Source organism: Rattus rattus, chromosome 2 (assembly GCF_011064425.1).
Source record: "Rattus rattus isolate New Zealand chromosome 2, Rrattus_CSIRO_v1, whole genome shotgun sequence".
Classification (NCBI taxonomy): Eukaryota; Metazoa; Chordata; class Mammalia; order Rodentia; family Muridae; genus Rattus; species Rattus rattus.
The window spans coordinates 178,267,782-178,295,682 of NC_046155.1; the positions used below are offsets into that span (position 1 = coordinate 178,267,782).

General features: G+C 47.7%; 3 protein-coding genes across 8 annotated transcripts; 2 read left to right on the top strand and 1 right to left on the bottom strand.

Annotated features, from left to right (window-relative positions):
* Positions 1-21: 21 nt before the first annotated feature.
* Positions 22-14,395, bottom strand: Mboat7 (membrane bound O-acyltransferase domain containing 7). Of its 2 annotated transcripts, XM_032894563.1 has the most exons (8): positions 14,001-14,395; positions 13,285-13,363; positions 13,051-13,180; positions 12,455-12,581; positions 9,417-9,576; positions 6,749-7,109; positions 4,822-4,998; positions 22-1,056 (listed from the first exon to the last, which is right to left on the bottom strand). In XM_032894563.1, the coding sequence occupies exons 2-8, from the start codon at positions 13,358-13,360 to the stop codon at positions 666-668; spliced, it is 1,422 nt and encodes a 473-aa protein (XP_032750454.1). In that variant the 5' UTR covers positions 13,361-13,363; positions 14,001-14,395; the 3' UTR covers positions 22-665. The 2 variants fall into 2 exon arrangements, with proteins under 2 accessions (XP_032750454.1, XP_032750455.1); XM_032894564.1 differs by lacking the exons at positions 12,455-12,581; positions 13,285-13,363; positions 14,001-14,395 and having other exon boundaries at positions 13,051-13,164.
* Positions 14,396-14,601: 206 nt separating this feature from the next.
* Tsen34 (tRNA splicing endonuclease subunit 34) lies at positions 14,602-22,134 on the top strand. Of its 5 annotated transcripts, none has more exons than XM_032894565.1 (5): positions 14,602-15,187; positions 15,899-16,145; positions 16,296-16,545; positions 16,677-16,934; positions 21,645-22,134. In XM_032894565.1, exons 2-5 carry the CDS (start codon positions 15,903-15,905, stop codon positions 21,830-21,832), a joined length of 939 nt encoding a protein of 312 aa, XP_032750456.1. In that variant the 5' UTR covers positions 14,602-15,187; positions 15,899-15,902; the 3' UTR covers positions 21,833-22,134. The 5 variants fall into 5 exon arrangements, with proteins under 5 accessions (XP_032750456.1, XP_032750459.1, XP_032750460.1 ...); XM_032894568.1 differs by having other exon boundaries at positions 14,898-15,163; XM_032894569.1 differs by lacking the exon at positions 14,602-15,187 and adding an exon at positions 15,203-15,356.
* Positions 22,135-24,357: 2,223 nt separating this feature from the next.
* Positions 24,358-27,830, top strand: Rps9 (ribosomal protein S9). Its single transcript, XM_032894571.1, has 5 exons — positions 24,358-24,457; positions 24,751-24,872; positions 25,091-25,213; positions 26,620-26,806; positions 27,582-27,830. Exons 2-5 carry the CDS (start codon positions 24,776-24,778, stop codon positions 27,757-27,759), a joined length of 585 nt encoding a protein of 194 aa, XP_032750462.1. The 5' UTR covers positions 24,358-24,457; positions 24,751-24,775; the 3' UTR covers positions 27,760-27,830.
* Positions 27,831-27,901: the final 71 nt, after the last annotated feature.

Below are 27,901 nucleotides of genomic sequence, written 5' to 3' on the forward strand. Positions count from 1 at the left end.
GACAGTTATACTCACGAACAGTTGCATGTGTAACACTTTATTGGGAAAGATTTATACATTCTGACCTGTCAGAGGCCAAGGATGACACTGGGTGGTAGGTTGTATGGGGAGCCCAGAAATGGCTCAGACAGAAGCTACTCTAAGAGCATGTTCCCCCGGGGCTTTTCACTTGCACATTTCAGTTTCTTCTTCAGGATGTGTGAGACCACGGTCTCTGAAACACTGGTTTGATGATAAAAGCAAAGAGGAAAACAAGAAGGACATCTCTCCCCTCTCCCAGAACCTGGCCCTGAAGTTCCTGCCCCAACATTGGGGACCCACTGGGAGTCTGTCTAAGATGCCGGATGACCACTGGTCCCTGCAAGGGCATTTTGGGAAGTGTGGTGTTTGAACACCTGAGGACTGTTGCAGAGATAACAGGGCCAAGAATGGACAGTAATACCCTGATGCTAGCAGAGGGAGGCTTGAAGGTCAAGATGCAGGGAGAACCCGGGAGAAGAGTACCCCAGCTTTAAATAGGAGGCGGAAGGATTAGTTGGGAAGAAGGAATCCTCTCCAGGCTCTTAGCCAAACAAGGGATTCTTGCTGGGTAAAGGAAAATACAGCCTGGTTCACGGAATTCCCAAGAACAGCTTGAGCTGGATGGCAGGCCAGAGCGGCACAGCTTACTCTTCCCGCAGCTTTTCCTTGGCTTGGCTGGTGGTGGCCTGGGATGGTGTCTTCCTCTTGCTGGGGCTGCCCCCACCCAAAGCCAGCCCCAGCCCCAGGCAGGCCAGGGCTAGAAAGTGGACCCAGAAGTAGATGGAGGCCCAGTACCGGAGTGTGTCACCCATGGAAAGGAGCACAAAGCCCATGCACATGTAGTCGTAGGCACGCATCTTCAGAAACCAGTGGAACCAGTCCCAGGCTTTCTGGCCCCCGGGGCTCAGATGTCTCCGCAAGGCTGACTCCAAATAGCCCTCAGCAGCCAGGCACAGCGGGATGGTCATGAAGCTTAGGTAGTAGCCAGGGTGGAGGCCGTGCCAGTAGGCACTCAGCAGCATGGTCCAGGCACTCCTGGAGGAAGACATTGAGTCAGGACACACAAGTCCAAGCTTTAGCCCTCACTCTCCCCTGAGTCCCTCCCTCAGACTGAGTTCAGGCCCACCATTCCTTCCTGCATCCTCGAAGTCGAGGAGTCTATGATTGTCACTGGGAACTGAACTCAGGACCCTGCGCACACCAGACAATAATGCACATAATGCACTACTAAGCCGTATCCCTGGCATGCTGAGACAGATTCTTAAATTATTACATTTTTAAACGTGTATGTGCACACCATGTGCGTGGCCAGTATCTGAGGAGGTCAGACTCCCCTGGTACAGGAATTATACATCTGAACTTTTTGCTTGCGTATATGTCTGTGTACCAAGTGCATGCTCATCCTTGGAGCCAGGAAAGGACTCCCCTGGAACTAAAGTTGTGAGCTGTCACGTGGGTATTGGGAAGCAAATTCCAATCCTCTGCAAGAGCAGCAAGCGCTCATAACCAATGAGCCATCTCTCAAAACTTACTTCCCTAACTTTTCAGTCCACAAATTCAGGTTCTGATCCTTTGCTAAGAAGGACAAAGAGTGAAGCATTCTCTATTACATTCCTCAACAGAGCAGTGACCAGCAATTCTGGAAGGACCATGAGCTCATGGGTTCTTTTCCTGCTTAGAGACTTGTCTCTCTTGACATACCAACTCAAAAAAAAAAAAAAAGTCTTCCGTAGTTTAGTGGTTGTCCTGTATTGTTGTATTGTTTTTCAATTTAATTTTATTTATTTTGGCCAACTTGACCCAAGCTAGTGTCACCCGAGAAAAGAAAATCTCAACTGAGAAGACAACCCCATTGGATTGGCCTATGCAAGTCTGTGGAGCATTTTCTTGATTGATGACTGCTGTGGAAGAGCCTAGCCTGCTATGGGCAGTGCTACTCTTCGGTAGGTGGGTCTGGGGTGCAAAGTGAGCAAGTCATGGAGAACAAGTCAGAAAGCAGCACTCCTCCATGGCTTCTGCTTCAGTTCCTATTTCCGGTTTCTGCTTTGACTTCCTTCCATGATGGACAACTGTAAGCTAAAGGAAACTATTTCTTCCCCAAGCTGCTTTTCATAGTGGTGTTTTATCATGGCAATAGAGACCTAAGACAGTGATGAAGCACTTGCCAGGTATGCCTGGGTCCCTGGAAACTTAAAGTCTCAGATGTTGCCTATGTCCCCTGAGGGTGTAGCATAATTACTGCTGATTGAAAATAAGTGATCAACATATTGTGGTGCCCTGGGCTTTGACCTGACCCTGATCCCCAGGGTTTTAATAGTATCATCTATAACTGGTACCACAGTTTAAAGACAGGGTTTCTATGTAGCCCCAGCTTGCCCCAAACTCCTGATCCTCCTGCCTCTACTTTCCAAGTGCTATTAATACATATATATATCACTACTTGTAATTACTAACTGAATTACACACATTCCCAGCCTACACTCCTCTGACATTTATTCATCCGTGTGTGTGTGTGTGTGTGTGTGTGTGTGTGTATGCACTCCTGTGTGTCACAAATTATGTTTATTGTTCAGAGAACAACTTGCTGTGGTCAGTTTTCTCCTTCCACCATGTAGGTCTTGGAGATGACCACCATGTGGGCTTGGTGGCAAGTGCCTTTACCAGTTAAACAATGTCATCAGCATGGTTTTCTTCTTTGTTTTTCTTGTTGTTCCTTGGAAATAGTGTCTCACTTTGTTATCTAGGCTGGCCTTGAACTCACAATCCTCTTGCCTTACCCACCTCCCACCACTTGCCCAGTGCAGTGAGCAGCATCTCGTCTGGCTTCAGTGTCTACTCTAGCACCTCTTCTTAAAGTGCCGGCATCGCATTACCCATTACCTCTCCAATGATCCCCAGGAGGAGATCCGATAGTCTTCAAGTTAATGAGATAAAACTCAAGTCCTTCTTCCTTACACATGTCCCAACAGCTGCTTCCTGCTAGGTCTTCCCCTGTTCTGAAGAGGCTTTCCTGTGCTCTGGGTCACTTGCCAACCCACTGCCTGGGCAGCAGGCTTCATTTCTGCTCTGCTTCTGCTGAGCACCCCAAGTCCCAACTCTTCCCCTCAAAGCCAGTGTCGGGCCGATTGAAGAACTCCTTCCCTCCATTACCCCATCCGGACATCCACAGGCTCACGTTCACCTTCCTGTTTCACCTCTGCCACCCACAACCCCCTATGCATTCTCCCTGCAGAGCCAGATGAGATCGTTTCTAATTTTTTTATGATGCTGGAGTTGGAGTCCAGGGCCTGGTGTGCATCAGACATACAGTGCATCATTGATTTTTTAAAAAACGATGTCAAACTTCCTGCCTCAGCCTCCTGAGTGCTGAGGTCATAAGTGTGTGCCATCACGCCTGATTCAGAGTGAATATTTTTTAAAAGACAGTTTTGTTTTTACTTTTCTTATTTTTAAAATATTTATTTTATGTATGTGAGTACACTGTAGCTGTCTTCAGACACCAGAAGAGGGCATCGGATCCCATCACAGATGGCTGTGAGCGACCATGTGGTTGCTGGGAACCGAACTCAAGACTTCTGGAAGAGCAGTCAGTGCTCTTAACCACTGAGCCATCTCTCCAGCCCCGAAAGTTTTATTTTTAATTGTGTGTGTGTGTGTGTGTGTGTGTGTGTGTGTGTGTGTGTGTGTGTGTGTGTGCGCGCACATGCTCAAGGGTGTCTGCTCACCCAAGCTGGGAGTTATGCAGATGAAGGCAGTGCCTACAGAGGTCAGAACAAAGTATGTTTGATCACTAGGAGCTGGGCTTACCAGTGGCTGTAACCTGATATTGGTGTTGGAGCTGAGCTAGTGTCCTCTGTAAGGGCCATACATAATCTTAATCACCGAGTCGCCTCTCCAGCTCCTAAGAGTGTCTCTTTAAACTACAGTTCCCATCATGCCAGGCAAATCTAGCTCATAAACTGTCATCATTACTTATCAGGGGATGGTATCTCTGTGGCCACTGATCACACCTGGCAGCTTGGAAAGGGTTGAGTGTTGGCCTCAAAAAGAAACAAACAAAAGACCCAGAAGGATGAGAACAATTTAAAAGTTGGTCAGGTGGAGGACCAGTCTGCAGGTCCCACAACTAAGGCCACTGGATGAGTCGAAGGCACCACTTAATGGCAGAGTGCTGTTCGGCAGGCACTTGAGCAAAATGCGGAGAAGGTGGATGGAAAAGAACCAGTTAGGAAAAAACAAAAAACAAAAAACAAACAACAACAAAGTTGGCCAGGCATGGTGACACAACCTGAAATCCCAACACTGAGGGGCAGAGGCGAGAAGGGAGTTTAAGTGTGAGACCAGTCTGGTTTATATAGCAAGTACAGACCAGTCAGAGCTACAGAATGAGACCTTATCTCAAGAAACCAACAAGCCAGGCATGGTAGTGCACACCTGCACCACGAAGACAGAGGAGAGGTAGGAGGATCAGGACTGAAAGTCATAGTTCGCTACCAATCTAGATTAAGGCCAGACTAGCCTATATGAAGCTCTGTCTAAAAACAAACAAGATCTGTCAAAATAGCCCAGGGGGAAAAGGATACCTGTAGTCAGATGACCTCATCAATTTATGGGACCCAAGACTGACAATTGACAACACTTGAATGAAGTAGGCCCAGAGGATTTACCTCGAAGGCCCAAGAAACTACAACTTCCATGAGCCTTGGGACTTAGGGCCCAGCTAGAGAAACCCCAGACTACCACAGGACATCCTGGGAGATAAAAGTTCTGCAGTTTCTGATACCAGGTGGGCTCCCTCACCTCAAAACGTAGGAGCGGAAAGGTGCACTCTTGTAGATGTACTGTGCCAGCCACCACTGCACGGTCATGTTCCAGTACCGCATGCCATCCCGCACACGCACGCAGAAGTCTGTGCCATAGCAGTCGATGTTACGGATGGTCTCATAGTCATACTCCAGGGAAGCTGCAATCTCCGGACTGGGGGTGGGGGTGGGAGTGGAGATGAGGATGGGGACAGACATGCAGCTCAGCCAGGCCCCTCCTGACACCTGCTTCTGTCCCAGCCCGATGCTAAAGAGGGGGTTCTGGACAGGCAATGGCTCCCTCTCTCTCTGACTTTCGAGGGCCACAGGAGAGGACAGGCCAGAGGGAGTGGAGTGGGTGGGGCACAGTTCACTAATAGTGGAGTGCTCTTGGTAACTAGTAGGGCCTGATACAGCCAAAAAAATCCTTGAAGGGCTATGGTTGCTAAGCTATCAAGTCCACTGGCAACCAAGCTCAGTAATATTGAGAATGGTTTCCAAGTACGGTCCCTTCTGAACTGTGGGGCAGAGCAGCTGTGAGGAACATAGCCACTCTGAAAAGGTGGCTCACGGTTGCTAGGGAGATATTCTAGGTCTTGTGACTCTCAATGATCTCTGTTGCTAGGGAAAAGGCATTCCTTAGCAACAAGGCCCAGGCTGTTCAGAAAAATCTGGTCCCTGTAATTGTTCAAGAAGTGTCACCTCCAGAAATATCAGAGGTTTCCAGATCTCCGACACCAACACTGTCAGCTACAGAGAAAGATGCTAGACCTATGTGAACATCCAGTGGCTTCTGGACATGGGGGCTGGGGGAAGGCATCCTTTACCAGTGGAACTTGTAGCTTTAAAAAGCATTTAATCTCTGCCTGACTTCACTGCAGGACACCCTCTCTCTAGCAGTGGGAGGTCTATCCATAGTTACTAGGGCAGTGGTAATCAGTTTATATGGGGATGGGGGAGGTTCCATTATCACCAACAGAATGGCAGTTTATGACAACCAGGGTGGGATACAACCCTACCAAGGAGTGGTCTACAATTTAGGAGAGGCTGCAATCCCATTCCCCAGTAGGAAGGCTGACAATGGATTCTAGAAACAGAGATTCAGTGAACTCACTACTGGTTGCTAGGGATACCATTTCCCTAGCAACAAGGAGTGATGCTTCCTAGGTAGTAAGAACCTTATAGTTACTAGTTTTGTGATTTTCCTAGGAGGGACGGTGCTGGGGGTTGGGTTAGCTTTACTGGTAAAGGGAAAGCCTCAGCAATCAGAGGGAGACAACCTGTGGTTGCTGAGAGTGGTGCTCTCCACAGCTGGAGGAGCAGCCAAAGATGTTACTTCCTTAGAAACAGGGCAGCTGGGAGGTCCTGTGTAAGAACATCCCATGTGAGCTGCTGGCTCTAAGCAAGGCAGGCAGTTCAGGGGGTAGATTCCAGCCACAAACAGCAAGGCTCTCAGCAGGAAGGAAGCAACCATGGTTGCTAGGGATATAGCATCCTCTGTAGAGGGGCTGTTTAATTGCTAAAGAATTGTTGTCCTAGCAACAGATGATGGACCCCTACTACCAAAAGATAGTTATCTCTAGCAACTGGGAATAGCCTGGATCTTGGGGGTGACTCTTCCATGGCAACACAGGGTAGGCATGTGGTTACTAAGATATCATTTTCCTTTCCCTAGCAATAGAGGACAATTAGCCATACTGAGGGGTGACAAGTGCTAGCAACAAGGGGCAATCTGTAGAAACCAGGAACACATAGTTTCCCTAGTGGCCAGGGAAGGCAGGTGACAAGTCACCAGGGGGGGAAATATGCTGCCAACCACTGCAGGTGGTAGCCCTACACCCTGCTCCCTTCCCTACTAGGGGCAGAGCCAACCCTTGGTGGTGGGGCCTGCTGGGTCTTGGGAAGCCTCCCTCCCGCCACCTGACCTGCTAGGGGGTGGGCATTGGAGGGTGGGGCCACCACCAGCCCGGGCTTTGGCAGCCACAGGGTAGGCCCCGAAGCCCGCGGCAATGCAACCGCACTCGGCCGCAATCCAGGCCACGTAGAAGCGCATGCGGAAGGCGAAGAAGACCGGGATCATGTAGAAGAGGCGGGTGGGCAGCGGGCGGGCGTAGAAGGCATCCTCACGCACAGCTTCCAGTGGGAAGAGATGAGAGGACAGCAGGAAGAGCAGGCCAAAGAGCGGGGCTGGCCAGGCGCGGCGCAGCAGGGGCCTCAGGCTGGGCACGGCTTCCGGGAAGGGCTGTTCCAGCCAATCCAGGTAGGTGCGGTAGCGGAAGAATGGGCCTGTGGAGGGTGGCAAGGAGCAGGTGTTTGGGTGCTGTGTATCTGAGCCTACTGGGGAGGTGGGAGGTGAAATGAGGAGAATAGAGAGATGGGAAAAGGGGGAAGGGGAACAGGAGGAGGAGTTGAGGATAGGAGGTCTGGGAACAGAACGAGTTCAAAACCACAGAGAAAGGGAGACATGGAGAGCTGGTAAACGAGGGTCAAGGGAAGAGGAGAAAGAGTCAGAGACAGAGACAGAGATGGAGGAAGAGACGGAGGGGAAGTTGGAGGGGGAGAGAGAGAAAGGATGGACAGAGAGAGGAGAGACAGACAGATACCAGGAAACCAGTGTAGATATCCCTACAGGGAAGAGCTGGTACCTGACCACTTTTCATAAGCTCCTTCTGCATGCTGAGAGGGCTTGGGGGGTAGAGGGGAGACAAACAGGATAAGGAGATAGTTGAGGTTCCTAAGGTATGATGGGATATAGATCAGGAAGCATCGATGGGGAATGAATGAAGGGATGGATGCTAAAGCCCTTGCATATTCACCACAGACCACAAGTATGATTCCGTTTACATGAAACATCTTTATAGACAGAAGTCAATCAATGGTTTGTAGGGATGGAAGAGGTTTGGTGTTGAAGACTAAAGGTTAAGTGGCTCCTTTTCAAAGATGAGGCTGTTCTGCAATCACATGCATACTGGTTATGGTTTCATAAGTCTATGGATATATAAAAGCCAGTAAGTTGGGGCATTTTAAATGGATGCATATGTGAATAACAGCTCCATAAGGCTGTAATGAAAAAAATAGACAAAAAGAAAACCAGGGCTGAGGAATACAGGTCAGTGGTAGAACATCTGTTTAACATGCATAGGCTCTGGGTTCAATCCCCAGTATCACATACAACAAACAGAAACAAATAAGGAATCTGGCAGATATGGTGGTAATTCCTGTAATCTGAGACCCTGAGAGGCTGAGCCAGGTCCTGAGTTTTATTAAGACCAGCCCGGATTATCTATATAGAGAGACCCTACCTCAGACAAAGCAAAGGGGGCTAGAAAGATACCCAAGTAGAATGTTTACTGCTCTTCCAGAAGCCCCAAGTTTGGGTCCCAATCAGTTCTAGGGAATCCAACCCCTTTTCCTGGTATCCATGGGCACTGTGGCATGGAGTACACAGAGACGAGCAGGCACACACAGATACACATCTGTTGTTAAAAATAAATCAAGCCAAACAATGCAAGGTGACTTAGTGGGTAAAGGCACACACACAGAAGTGACCATGTGAATTCTACCCCTGATCTTACAACATGGCAGGCAAGAACCAATTTCAGAGCACTGTCTTCTGACTACCACATGCACGCCAAAGCACACATACAGAAGCACACATAGAACACTGAAAAAAAAATTAAAAACAAAAGGAACAAAGGCAACGCCAATGAGGTATGTCTAGCAATGTGGCTCACTTGTTAGAGCACCTACCTGGCATACACAAAGCCTTAGCATCAGTCCCTAGAAACAAACCTGTCATGATGACTTTCTAAGTCAGGTCAGGTGGTAGCTGAGGTAGGACAATCGAATGATCAAGGCCTACCTATAAATGTCTTGCCTCAAGATAAAAAAGTTGCTGGACCATGGTGGTGTACACCTATAAATCCCAGCACTCAGGAAGCAGAGGCAGGCTGATCTATCTAAGTCTGAGGTCAGCCTGGTCTACAGAGTGAGTTCCAGGACAGCCAGGGCTACACAGAGAAACCCTGTCTCAAAAAACAAACAAAAGAAAACAAAAGGTAAAGAATTTACTTGTGAGGCAGAGGTAGGCAGATCTGTGAGTTTGAGGCCACCCTGCTACATAGAGAGATTCAGAATAACATAGGCTATACAGTGAGACCCTGTCTAAACCAAAACCAAAGTAAACAAAAACGCTAGGCTATAACTCAGTTCTTGAGCATTTGCTTGGCACATACAAGGTCCTAGGTTCAATCTTTGAACTATTGTGGCCCCAGTATCTCACTCCCACAAAAAAAAAAAAAAGATGTATTTTTCTGAAACTGAAAGAACCTGAGTTGTGAATATTTACTCCATGGATGGCAGAAACCCCAGGCTTACATAGGCCTATCTCCTTTAACTCTTCCTGTTGGCCCCCTAATAGGAGAAAAGGAAGCAATCCTTCAGGGTTAATTCCCACAGTAGAGAGATATGCTCTGACAGGACAATAGCTGACAGTGTCCAGGTAGCCTAGGGCAGCAAGAGACATAAAACAGGAACAGAACTCTGGGTAGAGTGAGGCAGAGGGTGACCCAGAAGTGCTGGGCAGCTACTTACCTGTCATGATTCCCACATAACAGTAGCTGTAGCTGAGTGTCTCCATCAAAGAGGGGACATCAGGCAGCAGGCCCAGGGTAGGCTCCTTGCTGAAGCCGGAGGCCATTTCCTTTCTCTGGGCCAGATGAAGATCCTGGACTTCACTGGCCAGACTCACCAACTATGGGCAGAAAGAGGAGTAGGGCTGAGGTCCTACCTCATGGATGGCACTGCATATCAAGAGTGGTAGGAGGAACCTTTAGTTGGTGGCTATCCTCAGGGCTCAGCCCTAGACCCTTTTCTTCTTCTTCTTCATTTTTTTTTCTTTTTAAAAAAATTATTTATGTATTTATATCCTAAATGCTGTCCTCTCTTCCAGTTCCTCCCCCAGCCCCCTCCTTTGAGAGGGTGCCTTGCCCCCGACCCCCAGCACATCAAGTCTCTACAGGGTTAGGTACTTCCTCTTCCACAGTGGCCAGATGAGGAAGCCCTATATGCTGGGGGATTCAGTCCAGTCCATGAATGCTCTTTGGTTGGTGGCTCAGTCTCTGAGAGCTGCCAGAATCTTCTTCTATCTCTTTCTCTCTCTCCCTTTTTTCTTTCTGCTTTCATACGATTCCACAGCTTGCCTGGTTGCCTTCCTTCTTTCTTGTTCTAGGACTCAGACACAGGGCCTTGTATCCCAGGTCCCTCTCCCTGCTTTTATGTTTTGAAACAAAGTCATGCTAAGTTGTTTAGGCTGGCCTTGAACTTGTGATCCTCCCAGCTCCCCTTTAGGAGAGCTGAGATTATGTTCTTTTCTGACTCCACTGGGTGTGCATGTGTGGAGGGGGTGAGTGATGTCTTAACTGCCCTTCCAGATCTATTCAACCTATATTAGCCAGAGACAAAACTCTTAAAAGGCCACATCTGGGACCTCCTGCTTCATGTTAGTCTCAGTGGAAAGAGCCCCAGCAGATAGAGAGAGGCAAGAGAATGAAGCTAACACTTCTCCTACAAGATGGTTTCAAGAGGTAGAATGGGGTTCTAAAAACATTTTTTCCCTTTTAGGCTCCACAACATACAATTCTTCCCCTGACCCAGCTACTGGTCCAGTTTTTTTTTTAAACAATACTGTCTCCTTTTCACCAAGCCATTGTCATAAACCAGAGCTCTCTAATCATCCTCAAAGCAACATGTGCCACATGACTCTGAACCACCTGCCTACAGCCCACAGTGTATATAGATCGAGCTGCTTTCATAGTCACCTAGACTTTCTTTTCTCTTCCAGACAGGGTCTTGGTATAATCCAAACTATCTTCAGACTCCTCATCCTCCAGCCTTCAATTCCTGATTGCTGGGATTACCAAGGGTTTTTTTTTTTCCCCTTTTCATTTTTGTGTCTCTGGGTGTATGGTTTATGTGTGCAGATGCCCAGAGGCCAGAAGAGGATGTCAAATCTTGTGGAGCTGGTGTTATGGAAGAGCAGTGTTCTCAAGCACTGAGCTCCCTCTCCAGCTGGTTTGTTTTTGAGGTGAGGCGTCTTTTCATTTTTGGAGACAGGGTCTCTCTAAATAGCCCTAGCTGTCCTGGAATTCTCTCTGTATAGCAAACTTGCCTCAACTCACAGAGATCTGTCTTTGTGTCCCAAGTCCTGGGATTAAAGGCATATGCCGCCACCATGCCCATCTTGGAGGTATGCTGGAATTACATCTGATACTACCATGCTTTACTATTTTTTTAAAAGACTTATTTATTATTTACATATGGTATTCTGCCAGCATCTGTGCCTGCACACCAGAAGAGGGCACCAGATAGAATTATAGATGGTTATGAACTACCATGTGGTTGCCGGAAATTGAACTCAGGACCTTTGGAAGAACATCCAGTGCTCCTAATCTCTGAGCCATCTCTCCTGCCCCATGCTTTATTTTGATAAAAGAATCTTATCTTAACCCATCTCATTCTATTCTACTTCACCTCTCTCAGCATCCATGACAAATTATTATCTAAGAGGCAAATTTGTTGTCCTGTCTTCTGGCGTAGAAGTCAAAAACAAACAAACTTCTTCCTGAGGGAGCTCAGCCCTCTATAGGAGGAAGTCCATATTTATCATGGGCAACAAAGCCCCTTTTGGCCTGGCTTCTGCTATTCATTCAACCACGTTATTCAGAATGTGGGTGAATGTGGCAAGCATAGTTTGTAATGCCCAGCCTGTTCCTATCTACATGTGCAGGTCCATACACACCCAAAAGGCTCTTCTTCCAGTGCATGGCTGACCAATCTCTGCCTAACACTGTGTTTGCCACAAGAACCAAGAACTAAGAACCAAGAACTCTGGAGAAACCAGTTCTCAACCTGGCAGGACTGTCCATGGCTATGTTGCTGGAGCCTAGAACATAGCAAAAGTTCACAACCGTTGTGGTCTGGGTTAGGGACCGGGAACCACTCACTTCTTGCCCTTTTCTTAGGTGATTAAGATTCAGACTCAGGGCTAAGAATGTAGTTCATTTGGTTAAGTGCTTGCCTAGTATTTTGAGGTCCTTGGTTTGAGTCCCTAGAGCCATATAAACCAGGTACAGTGGTGGCACTCGGGAGCTGGAGGCAGAATCAAAGTTCAACATCATCTTTTCTTTGTTTGGGGCCAACACAGGGTGCTACCCGAGACTCTGTTTCAAACATGAAAAGCACAAAACTGCACTTTGTCTCAGCTTCGTGCTTTGGGCCAGATACCTCTCTCCAAAGTAATTTTCTTCCTTGGATGATGGTTTGCTACAGACTCAAGAAGAGCATGTTAGCAAAGCATGCTGGGAAGGTATATTCTAGCTGTGCCAAATGGCTTGTGATAGAGCACTCAGGATATCTCCTTGCCCTGGAATGAGTGGAGAGGTGAAGACCTGCTCCAGAGGATGTGAGAGGTGAACTCTGTCCCCAGGGAGAAGTGACGTCCCAAGGTTAGGGTTTGTGAAAGATAAAACTCCATACCCCACCCTCCACTATGAGAAAGTCTGGGAGGAGAAAGCAAGGAGGCTCCCTGTCTCCCAGGGAGACTAAAGGGAGTAGTGTTCCCCAAGTCTCACCTTCAGTGTCAACAGCAGCTGGACAGCATTGGTGAAGGGTGTGGGAGTGGGCAGGCCCAGCAGGCTGAGGGCTCGGAAGAAGAGAAGATAGGAGAAGGTCCAGGCAAGAGCCAGCGCGTGGCAGGAGCTAGGACAGAGGTGGGAAGTCATAGTGTTGGGTACAGGGACCTTAGCCTCTGTTTCCTTCTCCTGAGTCTGGTTTCATTACCCCCACCCCCCACCCATTCAGACAGAAAAGAAGAGGTGAGAGGACCGGTGGATGACAGGGACAGAAGAGGCACAGCCAGAGGGAAGAAAAGAATGAGGGGCATTAAGAGAAGCTTTGTGAAGAAGGTCTTTCAGCCCTCTGTAAGATCCAGAGCTCAGGACTAGCTTATGAAAAGTCTGTCACATGAATATCGAGGACTGGGGCAAAGACACAGGGTCGAGAAGGTACAGAACAAGATGGGAGAGGAAGAAAAACAGCCAAGACATAGAGACACATGAGACTAACAGGAGACAGCAAGAGACTATAGGAGAAGAAAAGGAAGACCCAAAGAGGAAACAGGTTGCTGTTTCTCTGCAGCCTCTTTCCTTTCTCACCACCTAGTTCTCACCAGGGCTGGGCCTGTATGAGGGCCCAGGTTCCCAAGATGGTGATCAGAGAATGCAAACTGTGGGGGCCACAGGTGAATAAGGTGAGCCCCAGGCCCACAGCTGCTGCCCCCCATCTCTTCAGCCCAGGTCCTGAAAGGAAAAGGTAAAGTATAAGCCTACAACCTTAGGGAGGGGTGATTCCCCACACCAGCTCCCTCACCCTAATTTTCCACTAGACACGGAACCTGACTCACCAGCTTTCTTAAAGAGGAAGCCAACAGGGATGGAGATAAGAAGGACCATTAGATATGTCCATTCTTCGGGTGTCATGGTCTGGGGGAGGAAGGACTCACAGTGAGAACCAGTATTCCAGTACCTTCCTCTTTTGAAGACAGTAGAACCCTCTACTTTTGAGAACCCAGGCCTCCAGCTCACTCCTCCTTCCAGGCCCCCAAAAATCAAGCCTCCACCCCACCCCTTTGCCAATGTTGAAATCAAAAGTACTTCTACTCCCATTTACGACCTACATCTTCAGGCCAGAAAAACGGACCAGAAGACCCCTCTTCTCTGATACCCCAGGAATCTCTATCATTCCCACCCTCCAGAGTACATAGGAACCCTTCAGAGTCCTGTCTGGATCCCCAATCTCCTCGGCATCTTACAGCACCCAAGAACCCAGTACTCCCACCCCCGCCCAGCTCGGAGAAACCTAACATTTAGTATCCTGTCTTCTGAGCTCTGGGATCCTCTCTAACCAGTACCTCGGAGAGAAGGCAATGACCCTGTACGATCTGCAGGCACCTTCGGTAGCCCAGCCCCACGCAGCGAAGCCCAGCGTGGATCTGATTCCGCCCCGGCAGATCCACAGGCGGTTACGCCACCCAGCCGGGCCACGCTCTGGGCGCTGTCCCCGCACCCCGCCACCCTACCGATCTTCGTGACGCCGTCATACAACCCAACCTGGGCCCACCTGAACCGTCCGCCCGGCAGAAGACTGCGGAGCCCCTTTTCGAGACCGCCTTGGCTCGGGCCACGCCTCCCCAGCTCAGCACGCCCCCGCACTGCTCGTTCTGGAGGGCGCCGGCAGGGCTGCGGGGTCCAGGCCCCGAGAGCCTCTGCTTTACGAGATACAGCACCGTAAGAAAGGAACCCAGAACACCAGTCTGCCGCAAGATGCCGGTCGCGATCGTTCTAGGAGGCCCCCGGGCAAAGAGCTGCCAGTACGTGAAGGGGCGGGGTTTCGGGTCAGAGAGGCGGGACCAAGAGCTTCGAGTCTGGTTGAGACATGAGAAGGAGGAGGGACCTGGAGCTCAGCTTCGGAAAAAGACAGACTTTCAGCTTCGGATTCCTTCGGGCACACTCGGTCATTCAAGCTCACGGCGTGGAGGTGGGGCCACAAGCTTCGGCTTACTTCGGAGATAGCCGAGTTCTAAAGTCACCGTTCGGAATTAGATGCATTCACAAACTCGGCCGGATGTAGGCGGGGCTACACGCTTCGGCTTGTTTCGGAAATAATCGGGTCCAAAAGTCGTTGTTTAGTGTTAGGCGGGCTCTAAGAACGCAGCACGAAGTAGGCGGGACCGCATGCTTCGGCTTACTTCGGAGATAGTCGGAATCCGGCGACGTAGGAGAGTCAGATAACGGCGGGATGTGGGCGGAGTCACATATTTGGACTTATTTCAGATAACTGAATGCTTTTCAGGTCAAATGCCAGTGAGGGCAGAAGTTTTGGCCTAGCTTTGGAACTAGAGTGTCAGTAGACTTGGTTTAATAACAGGCAGAGCTAATAGCTTATTGAAACGTCAAGCCTTGTTGGCGAGAGGAAGGCGGAGCCACGGAAGACCCGAAAAAGGCGAAGGGGCGGGGCCTCCATAACTCGTGGATTTAGGGGCAAGGCCAGATCAATGACCCTCAAGGTCCCACTTATGTAGACCAGAGTGGCGGTGAGGGCTCCCTTAGCTTTTCCGCTTTGCTGACCTGACGGGATGACGGAGGACGCGCTACGTAGGGCCAGCTCCGCCTTAATCGGGATTTGGTGTTGGCTAGGTGTTGACTTATTGCCTGTGCCCAGGGACAGTACGGCAGATTGAAGAGGAGCCACAACGTGCACAGTGTGCGACTGTGGATTCAATCGTAGGCGTGAACTCCTTAAATTGGGTAGGAAGTGGGCGGGGCCACAACTGAAGAATGACCGGATCTGGCTAGGCTCGAAAGCCGAACTTCTTGCAACTTAGAGGGGGTGGCTGATTCGACTGAGCCGAGATCTCCCGCAAGCGTTCGGAAGTAGAGTCGAGATCTTCCGAAGGCTGAACACTTGCTGTTTAGGGTGGGCAGGGCTCCCGATTGAGCTTTATTTAGGGTGCTGGAACATCGAACAGCTGGCGCAAGACAGGACTGGGTTTCTTTTAAAAAGCCCGACTCAGAATAGGCGGGAAGGGAGAATCTCAGAAATTCGGAAGGGGCGGGGCTGGGCTCCAACTATTTAGAAAAGGGTGTGGCTTGAGCAAACCTCCACCCTACATTGAGGTTCCGAGACCTGACGGACGCAACAGAAAGAAGATACGCACTTTGCAAAAAGGGCGGTGCACCACTATGGCGGGAGGTCTCTCTGAGGAGTTGAGATGTGGTGTCACGCATTGGCAGAGATGATGGTCACCTGGAGCGGAGGGGAGCCGAACAGTGGGACCTGGGTGAGGGGCGTGGTCTTAACTGGACGGTCCCAGGGTAGATCTTGGCCTGGGTGCAGGTAGCAACCTTGGCCCCGCCCCCTGGGGGGGTCATGGGCGGGGTCTTGCACTGAGGGCTTGGACGACTTCAGTCCGGTCCGTGGAGCTGTTTGGGTGACCGCGACGCACCCCCACTCCGCAGGAAGATGCTGGTGGTGGAGGTCGCTAATGGCCGCTCGCTGGTGTGGGGAGCCGAGGCGGTGCAGGCGCTGCGGGAGCGCCTGGGAGTCGGGGGACGCACGGTGGGCGCCCTGCCCCGCGGGCCCCGCCAGAACTCGCGCCTGGGCCTTCCGCTTCTGCTGCTGCCTGAAGAAGCCCGGCTCCTGGCGGAGATAGGCGCTGTGACCTTAGTCAGCGCCCCGCGTCCGGATCCCCGCAACCATGGCTTGGTAAGAAACGAAAGGCCGGTATATTGGGAAGGCCTGGGAGGGCCTGTTCTAGAAAGAGGCAGTTGGAAGGTTGTAAACAGGGTCAGAATTCCTGCCTTCCTAAGGGACTGCAGGCTGTGTCTTGGGATTCCAGCTAAGTTTACTTCTCAGGCCCTAGCATCGTTCAAACGCCAGCAAGAGCAGAGTTTCCAGGATCAGAGCACTTTGGCAGCAGAGGCCCGGGAGACCCGGCGTCAGGAGCTTCTGGAGAAGATCGTAGAGGGCCAGGCTGCCAAGAAGCAGAAGCTGGAACAGGATTCTTGGGCAGATGAAGAAGGCCAAGAAGCCGGTGGAAGTGAAGCTACCCAAGGAAGTGAGACCAGTGATGATGGTCAGGCTTCTGCGGAGCAGGAAGGAGCAGGTGAGAGTAGGATTTAGAGTTAAGATTTGGGGCTGGAGGAGGGAAGCTTTGGAGAATTTTAGTTGGGTTTTTCTGGGGATAAGAAGACCTTGTGGACTCAGTAAATTCTTCTGTCCCACCCCCACCCCCAGATTCTTCATCCCCCCAACCAGGACCTTCAAATGGGGTAACTCCCTTGCCCAGATCAGCCCTGCTTATCCAGCTGGCCACTGCCAGGCCTCGGCCTGTAAAAGCTAAGCCTCTGGACTGGCGTGTGCAGTCCAAAGACTGGCCCCATGCTGGCCGTCCTGCTCATGAGCTTCGCTACAGTATCTACAGAGACCTGTGGGAGAGAGGCTTCTTCCTCAGCGCAGCTGGGAAGTTTGGTGGTGACTTCCTGGTCTATCCTGGTGAGTTTGAGTTGGGGCTGTGGTGGCTGTACCTTTTCTGATGGTCTTTATTTGTTGCACATTTTCTCTTTTGTCCCACCTCTATGCCCAGGGAACCTAAAACAGGGACATCGAATATACCAGAGTTCTCTTGAACTCGAGGAGGATAGTTTTGTCAGAGACAGGTTCTCATTCCATAGCCAAAATTAGCTTGGAATTTGCTATGCTGCACAGGCTAGCCTTGGAATGCGAGGTCTTCCTTTCTCTACCTCCGAAGTGCTGGAACTGCAGGCTTGTGTCACAACACCTGGCTTCGTGTAGTAACTTTTTATAAATACTGCCTGTGATCTAGAAGGTGACTTAGAAATCCATACATAATGTGCACAAAACATATGAGCCCATTCACTGCAGGATTAGTTATAGAATTGAAAGATTAAAAGTAGGGCTGTTACTGATAAGTTAGGAACAAAATAGAGTTATTAAGCTGGAAGAAATGGTGTATGCCTGTAATCCCAGCCAAGCTGCATAGTGAGACAGCCTCAAAACAAAAGCCAGAACAACAACAACAACAACAACAGCACAACAACAACAACAAACCAGTTGTTGCCAGGCAGTGATGGCACATACCTTCAATCCCAGCACTCAGGAGGCAGAAGCAGTCAGATCTCTGTGAGTTTGAGGCCAGCCTGGTATCCAGACCAGCCAAAGCTACACAGAGAAACCCTGTCATGAAAAATCAAATCCAACAAACCAAAACCAAAAAACCTCCAGATGTCTGGGAAACAGTATTAGTTATCAAAGAATTAATGTGTAAGATTAGAGTTGGGTATTGTGGCACAGGCCTCTAGTCTTGGCTCTAGATAAGAGGAGACATAGATAGACTTATCTCATAGATAAGAGTTTGAGGCTAGCTTTGGCTACATGACACCTTAGCTCAACAAAGAAAAAAAAAAAAAGACGGCCACATGTGATGGCCATGTTTGTAGTCCTAGCACTTGAGAGTCTGAGACAGAAGAATTGCTGTAAGTTTGAGACCTATATAAGTAACATAGTGAGTCCAGACGAGTCAGGGCTGGGTATCGAGACTGTGTGGAAAAAAAAAAAAGAGGAAAAAAAAGTTGTAGGGTCATGTATGTGAAAAGTATAGTTAAAAATGAAAAAAAAATGACAGGTAGTTGAAAATATATGGTAGATTATATTTTGATATGGATGTGCAGATGCATACATGCCCTTTAAGTAGCTCCAGACATCAAAATTCCAGCTAGGTCTGAGTATACTGATAAGTGCCTGTATCCTCAGCTATCTAGGAAACTGAAGCAGAATTTCTTGGATGTGGGAGTTAAAAACCAATCGATGCAACATAGGTGAGATTCCTGTTTCCAGACAAAGCCACTGCAGCTTAAAAGGAGTAGTTGAAATCATTTAATTACCTAATCTTATACCTTACTTTTTTGTTTATTTTTGAGACAGGGCTCATTGTGTAGTTCTGGCTGACCCAGAACTTGCTGTGTAGATCAGAGTAGCCTAGAACTCAAAGAGCCTGCCGCTGTCTCCCCAGTGCTCAGATTAAAGGCTTGCACCACCCATGTGTCTGGGAGTCTCTTAAGTTTTGGAGGTAAGGTCTACTATGTAACCTTGGCAGGCCTCAGACTCACAGAGATCTCCCTGTCTGTCTCCGAGTGCTGGGATCAAAGCTATCTGCAACCATATCAGGACTGTTTTTTCTTCTTCTCATTAAACTCTTGTCGCTTTTATTTAGAAGATTAAAAAAAAATAAATAAATAAAAAATGGAGCCTCTATCCCAAGGCAGGGAAAACAACTTAAAACAATGACTAGGTTAAGGTCACCAAAGTCAATTCTACTGTCCTAGACCCTACCTATATCTGGCAGCCTCTGCTTCTGACATCCGAGGTACGTCTGAAAACGTACTGGGATCAGAAGCCCCGGGCTGAAGCAGCTGCTTAAATTGGGGACAGAAGCATAGACTGCCTGACAGGCATCGCCACGTCTTCTGCTGCAGGAGAGCCTACAGGGAGAGCTTTTTTTTTTTTTTTAATTTTTATGTCCACTGCCTGTTATATGTTCGTGTAAGGGTGTTGGGTCCCCTGGACTGGAGTTAGAGATAGTTGTGAACCGTCATGTGGCTGTTGGGAATTGAATTCCTCCGAATGAGCAGCCAGTGCTCTTAAGCAGTGAACCAGCTCTCCAGTCTTTTTTTTTAATGTAATGTACTGTCTCACTGTTGAATCCCAAACTGGTGGGTGTCCAGTTTCCCACATGACACAGTTGGAAGCATTCTCCTTGCTTCAGCCCTCTATGTGCTAGGATGACACATATATGCCACCCCACACATCTCTACGCTCACTAAACTGAACCATAAGCTAAACTCTCTGTTCTTTTCTTGCCTCTGTTCTTTCCTTTGACAGGGTGGTTGCGTGTAACCCTGGCTGGCCTCAACCGTGCAAGTGCTGAGGTGATTAGAATGCATAAGCATTCATGCCTAGCACTGACCAATTCATTCTGATGTGTCAGTGTTTCTAAAACAGTGAGTACTTAAGTATGCGGGACACTGAGAGACTCCTTGCCTCTACGAAATAGTGTCTAAAGCCTCAATCACTGTAATGCTTCTAAAGTTTTGCCTGAGGCTCAGAGTTGCTAAGCCTCCAGGTAAACAGTTACAGGATTAGTTTCTCAAGCATTTTGATGTACCCTCTCACCTGGAGCCCTGGAACAGCCAGAGAACCTAGTTACTGCCTGGGCTCTGCCAAGAACCCAGCTGCCAGGCAGGGACATAGCAACAGTTTCCCTTAGCGTGCTACAGTCTCATGGTTTAGATTCTCATTCTCCCTCTTAAAGAGTTCGATTTCATTTCTTTTCTTCTTTTTATGTTTTGTGTCTGTACACATGTGTGTGGGTGTCTAAGGAGACTTGGAGATAGCATTGGATTCCCCTAGACCTGGAGTTATAGGCACTTGTGAGCTGACTGATGTATGTGCTGGGAACTTAGCCCTTGGGTCCCTCTGGAAGAGTGGTTTGAGGTCTTGATCGTTTGGCCATCTCTCCAGCTCTGTATTTTAAATTTCTATTGCCTGTGATTTACCCTCTTGTATAGTCGTATTTAGAGTCCTGTCATGCTAGTTTAGATTCACCAGGGACAGACTGTCAGCTGTTCAGTAACTAGTCATCAGAGGGCATCCCTGCCTCTGTCTACATAACACATATGGCTGCTGTGCTATGCTGACAGAGCCAAGTCTGTGCAGTAAGGCCCACAAAACTAACCGTGTTTACTATCTGGATCTTTTTTGGGGAGATTTTATTAACTTTTTTTTTTTTTTATCATTTATTTATTTGCGTCTTTTTTTTTTTTAAGACAATGTTTGTGTAGCAGCCCTAGCTGTTCTGAAACTCACTGTGTATATATACCAGGCTGACTTTTAACACACAGAGATCTGCCTACCTCTGCCTCCCTAGTGCTGGGACTAAAGACATTTGCTACCACAATGGGCTTTAATTTTTGCATTATCCTAGTATAAAATCTTTTCTTTTTCTAGCCCGAGTCTCGGATTGATCTCGTTTTTTGTTTTATGACTGCAGTAGTAGGGATTAGACCTTGTTACTAATGAGCTCCATCCCTGTACTTGTGGCTTTTTAAAAACAATCTTGGCTTCCTTTCATTTTTTTCATCTCTTGTTTTATTTATTTATTTATTTATTTTGTAATATCTCTTTATGGTGCCCAGGTTAGTCTTGAACTCCCAAGCCCAAGGAGTATCGTGTTGTGTCCCCCATCCCCAAGCTTCTTCACTGCTTTGAGGGTACAAGTGCATCTCACCACATCTTTTAATCATGATAGTTGTGTATTGTTTAGTCATAGAGATGTACCTTGTCCCACGGAAGTAACTTCTATGCTTTCTATTCTGTTTCTTAGCAATCGTGAAGCCATCTTGGGTCATCAAAACCACCCTGGGCCACATGAAATCTCTGTCTCAAAAAAAGAAAAATAGAAGATAGAAGATCCTTAGGAGTAGAGTAGCTGTTCCAGGGGTAATGGTATACACCTTTATTGCTAGCACTCAGGAAACAGATAGGTAGATCTCTGTAGGTTTGAGGCCAATCTGGTCTGTGTAATGAGGAGAACATCCAGAGCTACATAGAGAGACCCTGTCTCCAAAAAAAAGTAGCTGGGTCCAAGGATATGGGTTTCAAAATATTCAGTGTGTGCTGAAAGCTGAAATATCCATGTAGCCTATGATACCCAGTATGCAGGAGGCTAAGACAGGAGAATGAGAATGCCAAGGCTCAGTGTGAGCTACAGGGCAAGTTTAAGACTAGCAAGGACAATGTAGACCCTGTCTCCAAAAGTAAAAAGAGAGTGCTAGAGAGATGGCTCCATGGTTAAGAGCATTAGGTGCTCTACAGAGGACCAGATATGATTCCCAGCACACACATGGTAGCTCACAACCCTCTGTAACCCCAGTTCTATGAGTCCTAACCTGGCCTATGCAAGTACCAGCCACACATGGTTCACGTGCATACATGCAGGGAAGCAAACAGTCATATACTTTAAAATAAAGAAATAAAAAGGTGGTAGAATACTTATCTACACAAGGCCCTGGCTTCCATACCCCATACTACAAAGGAAACAAAAATGCAGTAAGCCCAAGGATCCCATGTCAGATTCCATCCCAGCCCCTGCAGATGGGAATTGCTATGCATCTGTCTTTCCCCCAGGTGATCCGCTGCGTTTCCATGCTCACTACATTGCTCAGTGCTGGTCTGCTGAGGACCCCATCCCACTTCAGGACCTGGTCTCTGCAGGCCGCCTGGGAACCAGTGTCAGAAAGACTCTGCTTCTCTGCTCCCCTCAGCCTGATGGGAAGGTGGTTTATACTTCCCTGCAGTGGGCCAGCCTGCAGTGAGCTGGCGACTGAGGGGGATGTGGCTGTGCGTGGCAAGAACCCTCCTCGATGGTCACCCATGGAGGCTTGTGCTCTCCTACCCTGCCTGGTTCTGATTCCAGGATTTTGAACACTACATCCTTTCTGTTTGTTTTTGTTTTGTTTTGTTTTTTCCTGTTTTAAGGCGATTACTGCCTGTGTTGCTCTGTATTCTGTTTCCAAACTGAACTTGTTGAGAATGGAGACTGTTTTGTGTTTGGCTTCTCTGTTTCCTATGGGGCTTAGGTCCCAGCAGTTCTCAATAAATTTGTTGAATAAGTGTTTGTGTTTTGAGTCCTTACAACAATCCTTGAAATGTGGGGTTCTTATTTCTATATTCAGATGAGAAAAGGGAAATGACTTGACCAGGGTCACAAAACTAATGAATAAGTACTGGGCCTGGGCCTTATACCTGGTCTTTGTGATTCAGAAATCTGCCTCTTTGCATTGCACTAAGGGTTGCCTTGAAGATCTTTTCATGTGACATTTATTGTAAGTATACCTGTGTATGTATGTGAGCATGCATGTGCCATGGAACTTATGTGAAGGACAACTTGAGAGAGCCTGTTCTCTTTTTACCATGTCAGTCTCGGGTTACCAGGCTTGCCATCAGGAATCTTTAAGGGCTGAGCCATCTTACTGGTCCCCTTGAGATGACTACAAACCATTTTAGAGGCATGATGTAAAGGTTATAATAAACTATTGCATGAGCTGGTTGTGGTGGTGTAAACCAGTCCAGAAAGAAATGTGGAAGAGGCAAAGGTGGGAAGATCATGAGTTTGAGGCCTGCCTGGGCTACATTTGTGGGGTTGTAGAGCCTCAGCAGTTGAGCTTTTCCAAAGGACCTGAGTTCAGTTCCCAACACCTAGAGGGCAGCTCCTAAGTGCTTGCAACTCCATCTAAAGGGAATTTGGTGCCCTAATCTGTCCTCTAAGCACAACTGTACTTCAGGTGTATATACCCACACAGACATATACATAATTTAAAAAAAAGTCAACTTGGTGTGGTGGTTTATACCTTTAATCCCAGTGTTCAGGTGTGAGAGGCAGGGAGATCTCTGAGATCAAGGCTAGCCTGGTCTACATGACAAGTTCCAGGCCAGCAAGGCCTATCTCAAATACATCAACAAATACGGGGTGGAGAGGTGGCTCAGTGGTTAAGAGTACTTGGTGTTCTTGCAGAGGACCCGAGTTTTGTTCACAGCACATACAAGGCTCATAACTCTAGTATTTGGGCATCAAACCCCTTATGTCCTTTGAAGGTCCTAGATACACACATGGGGGCATTTGTGTGGATATAGGTAAGAAAAATAAGAAAAAACATTAAATAAATCATTTTTTAAAAATTAAAAAGCAGGACTGGAGAAATGGCTCAGTGGTTAAGAGGACTGACTGCTCTTTCAGAGGTCCTGAGTTCAAATTCCAGCAACCACATGGTGGCTCACAACCATCTGTAATAGGGATCTGATGCTCTCTCCTGGTGTGTCTGAAGACAGGGAAAGTGTACTTATATATAATAAATAAATAAATCTTTAAAAGAAATTAAAAAGCAAATGTTCGACACAGAAAGTAAACTAGTCCTGTACCTTCCAGTCTGTCCTCCCAGACTAAATGAGCAAGATCCTTGCCTTCTGAGTATACAAGTGCAAGTGTAAATTCTTACCAATCATACTGGTTAAAATAAAAATATCTGAGCTAGGCCTAGTGGTATAGGCCTGTCCTACTATTCAAAGACAGAGGCAAGGACATTATGTCTGAGTCTGAGGCCAGCCTGTAAAGTAGATTGTAATTCCAGCACTTGGGAGGTATTTAGAAGGATCAGGAATTTATGGTCGTTTGATGGGAAACCCTGCATTAAAAACAATAAATAAAATAGATTAGGAGAGACTTGCCTATAGGCCAAGGTGATGGAGGCATTTTCTTAAATGAATTTCTCTTTCCACATATGTCTAGGTTTGTGTCAAGCTGTCAAAATGAACCAGCACAATATGCATATTTAAAATAAGCCCAACACGACTTATGTATTTATTTTATTTTTATAATATATTTTGTTTTTTTAAATTATATTTAGTGGCTCACACCTAAAATCTTAGCACTTTTTTTTTTTTTTTTTTTTTTTTTTTTGGAGCCGGGAACCGAACCCAGGGCCTTGCGCTTGCTAGGCAAGCACTCAACCACTGAGCCAAATCCCCAAATCCCAAATCTTAGCACTTTTAACGGCAAGGGCATCGCCACGAGATTGAGGTGGTCGGGAACCTTGGCTGCTGCCCTGAATTCCCTGTAAGTTTATACTAAGAGTCTTTGTTAAAACAAAAAGTGACAACTGTGATTACTCAATCAATGCTTTCGCCCTAGAAGGGGCAGCCTCTAATTAATTAATTCTTGAATTAACCAAGATGTTACCATAGCTCCTCAATCGCCCAATCACTTCACTGGTAAGTCAGCCCAGCAAAGTGCCGCTCTGGCTCACCTGCTCGTCTCTATTGCTTTTCCGCTTTTGATTGGCGCAGCCGCAAGCGGTACGTGATGACATCACGACCAGGCGACGTTGCTATAAGGGCGCGATCCGGCGGCCACGTTTCTCTTTGTCACGGGCCTGAGTTCGTAGGTGAGCGTCTTGGTTACCTCAAGTTCGCCTTTTTTTCTGGGGTGGGGATGTAATAGTGTAAGGTAGCGGAGCCATTCTAATTTTCACGAACAGGCTGAGGAAGAGGGGGTGGGAAGAAGGTGACTGGAAGTTATTAGAACACGGATATGGAACAATCCTAGTTCCATATTTTCAAAGGAGGTTCTCCTGAGAGCCGAGGTGGTGCCGCCATGTCCTAGAGGGGGTTTGCTGCACATGCGCCACAAGGTTACATTTTTTTTTTGTTTTTTTAAAAACGACTCTTTACTGCGCAGGCGCAGCGGGCCTAGCCTAGTCAACATGCCGGTCGCCAGAAGCTGGGTTTGTCGCAAAACCTATGTGACCCCACGGAGACCCTTCGAGAAATCGCGTCTCGACCAGGAGCTAAAGTTGATTGGTGAGTGGGTAGAATTTTGGATTGCGGATCGGGGAAGAGTTAGGTAGCCATGATGTCTCTCTCCCACGTGTTCGTTCTGGAGAATCCTATGGGATGTGAGAATCCTCTGGAGATCCACAGAGGATTGCGTTTTAGATTAGTTTTGTGTTCTCCAGTCCCCATGCAAACGTTACTAACTTATGGCTCTGGCCCTATGATTTCCTCCCAACCACGTGCAGGAGAGTATGGGCTCCGGAACAAACGTGAGGTGTGGAGGGTCAAATTTACCCTGGCGAAGATTCGTAAGGCTGCCCGGGAGCTGTTGACACTGGACGAAAAGGATCCTCGGCGTCTGTTTGAAGGTGTGTATGAGCCCATTTTCTTTCCTTCCTTCCTTCCTTCCTTCCTTCCTTCCTTCCTTCCTTCCTTCCTTCCTTCCTTCCTTCCTTCCTTCCTTCCTTCCTTCATATGACTGCATTGTCTTCAAACACCAGAAGAGGGCATCTGATCCCTTTACAGATGGTTGTGAGCCACCATCTGGTTGCTGGAATTTGAACTCAGGACGTTTGGAAGAGCAGTCAGTGCTTTTAACCACTGGGAGGTGTGACACTGAACAAGTTGGGCTAATGGGGATTATTTGAGACAGGGTGTTGGTGGGTATGCAGGTTTGAGCCTCCTTGCTTGACTTAGAATTTTCGAACAGACTTTAGTAGAGATTGATGTTTCAGAGTTACATGAGAATGGGAGCTTCGGGTATGAGAAATTTTCAGTTTTATTGAGCAGGAATGAAAATCGGCCAAGGCAGCTTCCCAGGAATCAGTTAAACCATCTAGCCATGGTTAGGAGGGGACAGCTCTAGAGTTTTGGAATTGGCACTGTTTTAATTCATCAGATCCAGCATTTCCCACATAGTAGTGACTGCCAGGAAGGGTCTGTTTTTTGATTGCCAGCTTTCAGATTAGAAACTGAAATACAAGTATGTGCCACAGGATTCTTTTTTTTTAATTGGTAATCCTCTTTATTTACATTTTAAGCGTTATCCCCCTTCCCAGTTTCCCCTCCAACCCTCTATGCCATCCTACCACAAGGATTCTTTTTATGAGTTACTTTTTAGAATTCTGGCTCCATCTATCTGCTTTGGACAAATGGAGGCCAAAGAATAACAGTAGGAGGTGCACTTCTGTTTCTGTCTAACACTGGATGTTTATTTAGTTTTAGATGGTATAAGAGTAATATATACTCTTCTGGGTGACATTTTTGTATTTGCATCTGACTAGTGTTTATAGGGTCTTAGAGAGTGAGCCCTATATTTTAGGGTTCTGGAAGAAGATAGTAGATGGTGTATTTTGTGGTTTGGTTCTCCATACTTAGTTTCTTATTAGGTGACTGGCCTGCATGGACAGTTCATTTAACTCCTGGGAGAAAAGTCTTAGGAATAGGTGTGGGCTGTGTGTGTTTATCTAGTTGGCCTTGTGGTACTGTGTAGCCTCCCAGACACTGATTCATGTTGTGAAAGTAGAATTTGTTTTTAAAGTTGAAAGTTAGAGCTCTTATGTTAAAGGCTGAATGAAAGGCTGTAAGCCTGTGGGGTGCCTATTGGTAAAAGGGTGGCCCAGTGGCTGTGTCAGTGTCTCAAGCCTAGGGCTCTTGGAAGGAAAGTACTTCACTGACATTTTTCCTGAGCTCCTACAGAAATGAGTGTTCTACCTTAAGGGAGCACTGAGGAAGTCTGAGGTCAGGTCTCATGAGGTCATGTCCCCCATCATAGGCAACGCTCTGCTGAGACGACTTGTTCGGATTGGGGTGCTGGATGAGGGCAAGATGAAGCTGGATTACATTCTGGGCCTGAAGATTGAGGATTTCTTGGAGAGAAGGCTGCAGACCCAGGTCTTTAAGCTGGGCCTGGCCAAATCTATTCACCATGCCCGTGTGCTCATCCGCCAACGTCACATCAGGTAAGCTGCAGCTGGGCCTGTAAATCTTTATTTCCTTATCTGTGCTGTTGGTTCCCATTGCTCAGCTGCCATCCCTGTCTCCTGTGCAGCCTTCGGAGCTGACAAATGGGAGCTTACCCTTGAGGGTTCAGAATCGTGCAAGCAGCTTATGGGGGAACTGGGGGCAGCCTTGTTTCCCCATAGCCCAGCGCAAGGGTCACTGCGGCTCAAGCCGTACACCTTGTGAAGGTGTCTGCCAGGCATGCAAGCAGCTGGACAGGTAACAGCTCTTGGTGACCCCTTGGAGGGAGAGGATTGTTTGGAGTCAGTGTTGAGGTGACAAAGTAGTCACATGGAGTTTGCCATGTGAGGTACAATGTGGAGACATTCATTGCTATACTCCTACTTGTTAAATTACCAGTTGATTATCTACCTGTCTGAAGTGACTAGTGCAAAGACTCTAGGGTAAATGGAACTTGCATACTCATTAACCCTTCTGTAAATGAACACCAATCACTACAGCTATATAGAATGTAGTCTCAGATTTCTCCCTCACCAGCTTTCACTTATGGGCAGAGATAGACTCTTGTCTGAGGTGGTTTGAGGCCACATGACAGTACAGTATGGTCTAGAAGCAAACTGCCAAGCATTAATTAGTATGGGTACTCTGGTTTACAGGTTGTCATAAGAGATCTGAGTCTGTGAGGTCAGGAGTACTTGCAAGCCTGCTGTCAAAGGACAGGACCAATTGGTTCAGCCTCTCACTTTGTCCTCTTAACCTGTTCTTCCTGTTCAGGGTCCGCAAGCAGGTGGTGAACATCCCATCTTTCATTGTTCGCCTGGACTCTCAGAAGCACATTGACTTCTCCCTCCGTTCTCCTTATGGTGGTGGCCGCCCAGGCAGAGTGAAGAGGAAGAATGCCAAGAAAGGCCAGGGTGGTGCTGGAGCTGGTGATGATGAGGAAGAGGATTAATTAATACCTTGTTGCACTGGAGGATTGTCTAGTTTACCAGTTAACAAATAAAACAGAATTAATACTTGGTTTATTGGTGTGCTCTGTGGTGAGTGCATCTTCTTTTTTTTTTTTTTTTTTTCTTTTTTTTTCGAGCTGGGGA

Bases quoted from the DNA above. Each gene is read 5' to 3' on its own strand.
- Rps9 (XM_032894571.1), top strand. From the start codon at position 24,776: ATGCCGGTCGCCAGAAGCTGGGTTTGTCGCAAAACCTATGTGACCCCA. The intron at 24,873-25,090 runs GTGAGTGGGTAG...AACCACGTGCAG, and splicing joins CCAGGAGCTAAAGTTGATTG to GAGAGTATGGGCTCCGGAAC. The intron at 25,214-26,619 runs GTGTGTATGAGC...CCCCCATCATAG, and splicing joins TCCTCGGCGTCTGTTTGAAG to GCAACGCTCTGCTGAGACGA.
- Mboat7 (XM_032894563.1), bottom strand. From the start codon at position 13,360: ATGACACCCGAAGAATGGACATATCTAATGGTCCTTCTTATCTCCATC. The intron at 9,577-12,454 runs GTGAGACTTGGG...TTCTGCCCATAG, and splicing joins AGCTGCTGTTGACACTGAAG to TTGGTGAGTCTGGCCAGTGA. The intron at 1,057-4,821 runs GTGAGGGAGCCC...GTCTTCCTCCAG, and splicing joins TTCCGCTCCTACGTTTTGAG to GAGTGCCTGGACCATGCTGC.
- Tsen34 (XM_032894565.1), top strand. From the start codon at position 15,903: ATGCTGGTGGTGGAGGTCGCTAATGGCCGCTCGCTGGTGTGGGGAGCC. The intron at 16,146-16,295 runs GTAAGAAACGAA...TTTACTTCTCAG, and splicing joins ATCCCCGCAACCATGGCTTG to GCCCTAGCATCGTTCAAACG. The intron at 16,546-16,676 runs GTGAGAGTAGGA...CCCCACCCCCAG, and splicing joins TGCGGAGCAGGAAGGAGCAG to ATTCTTCATCCCCCCAACCA.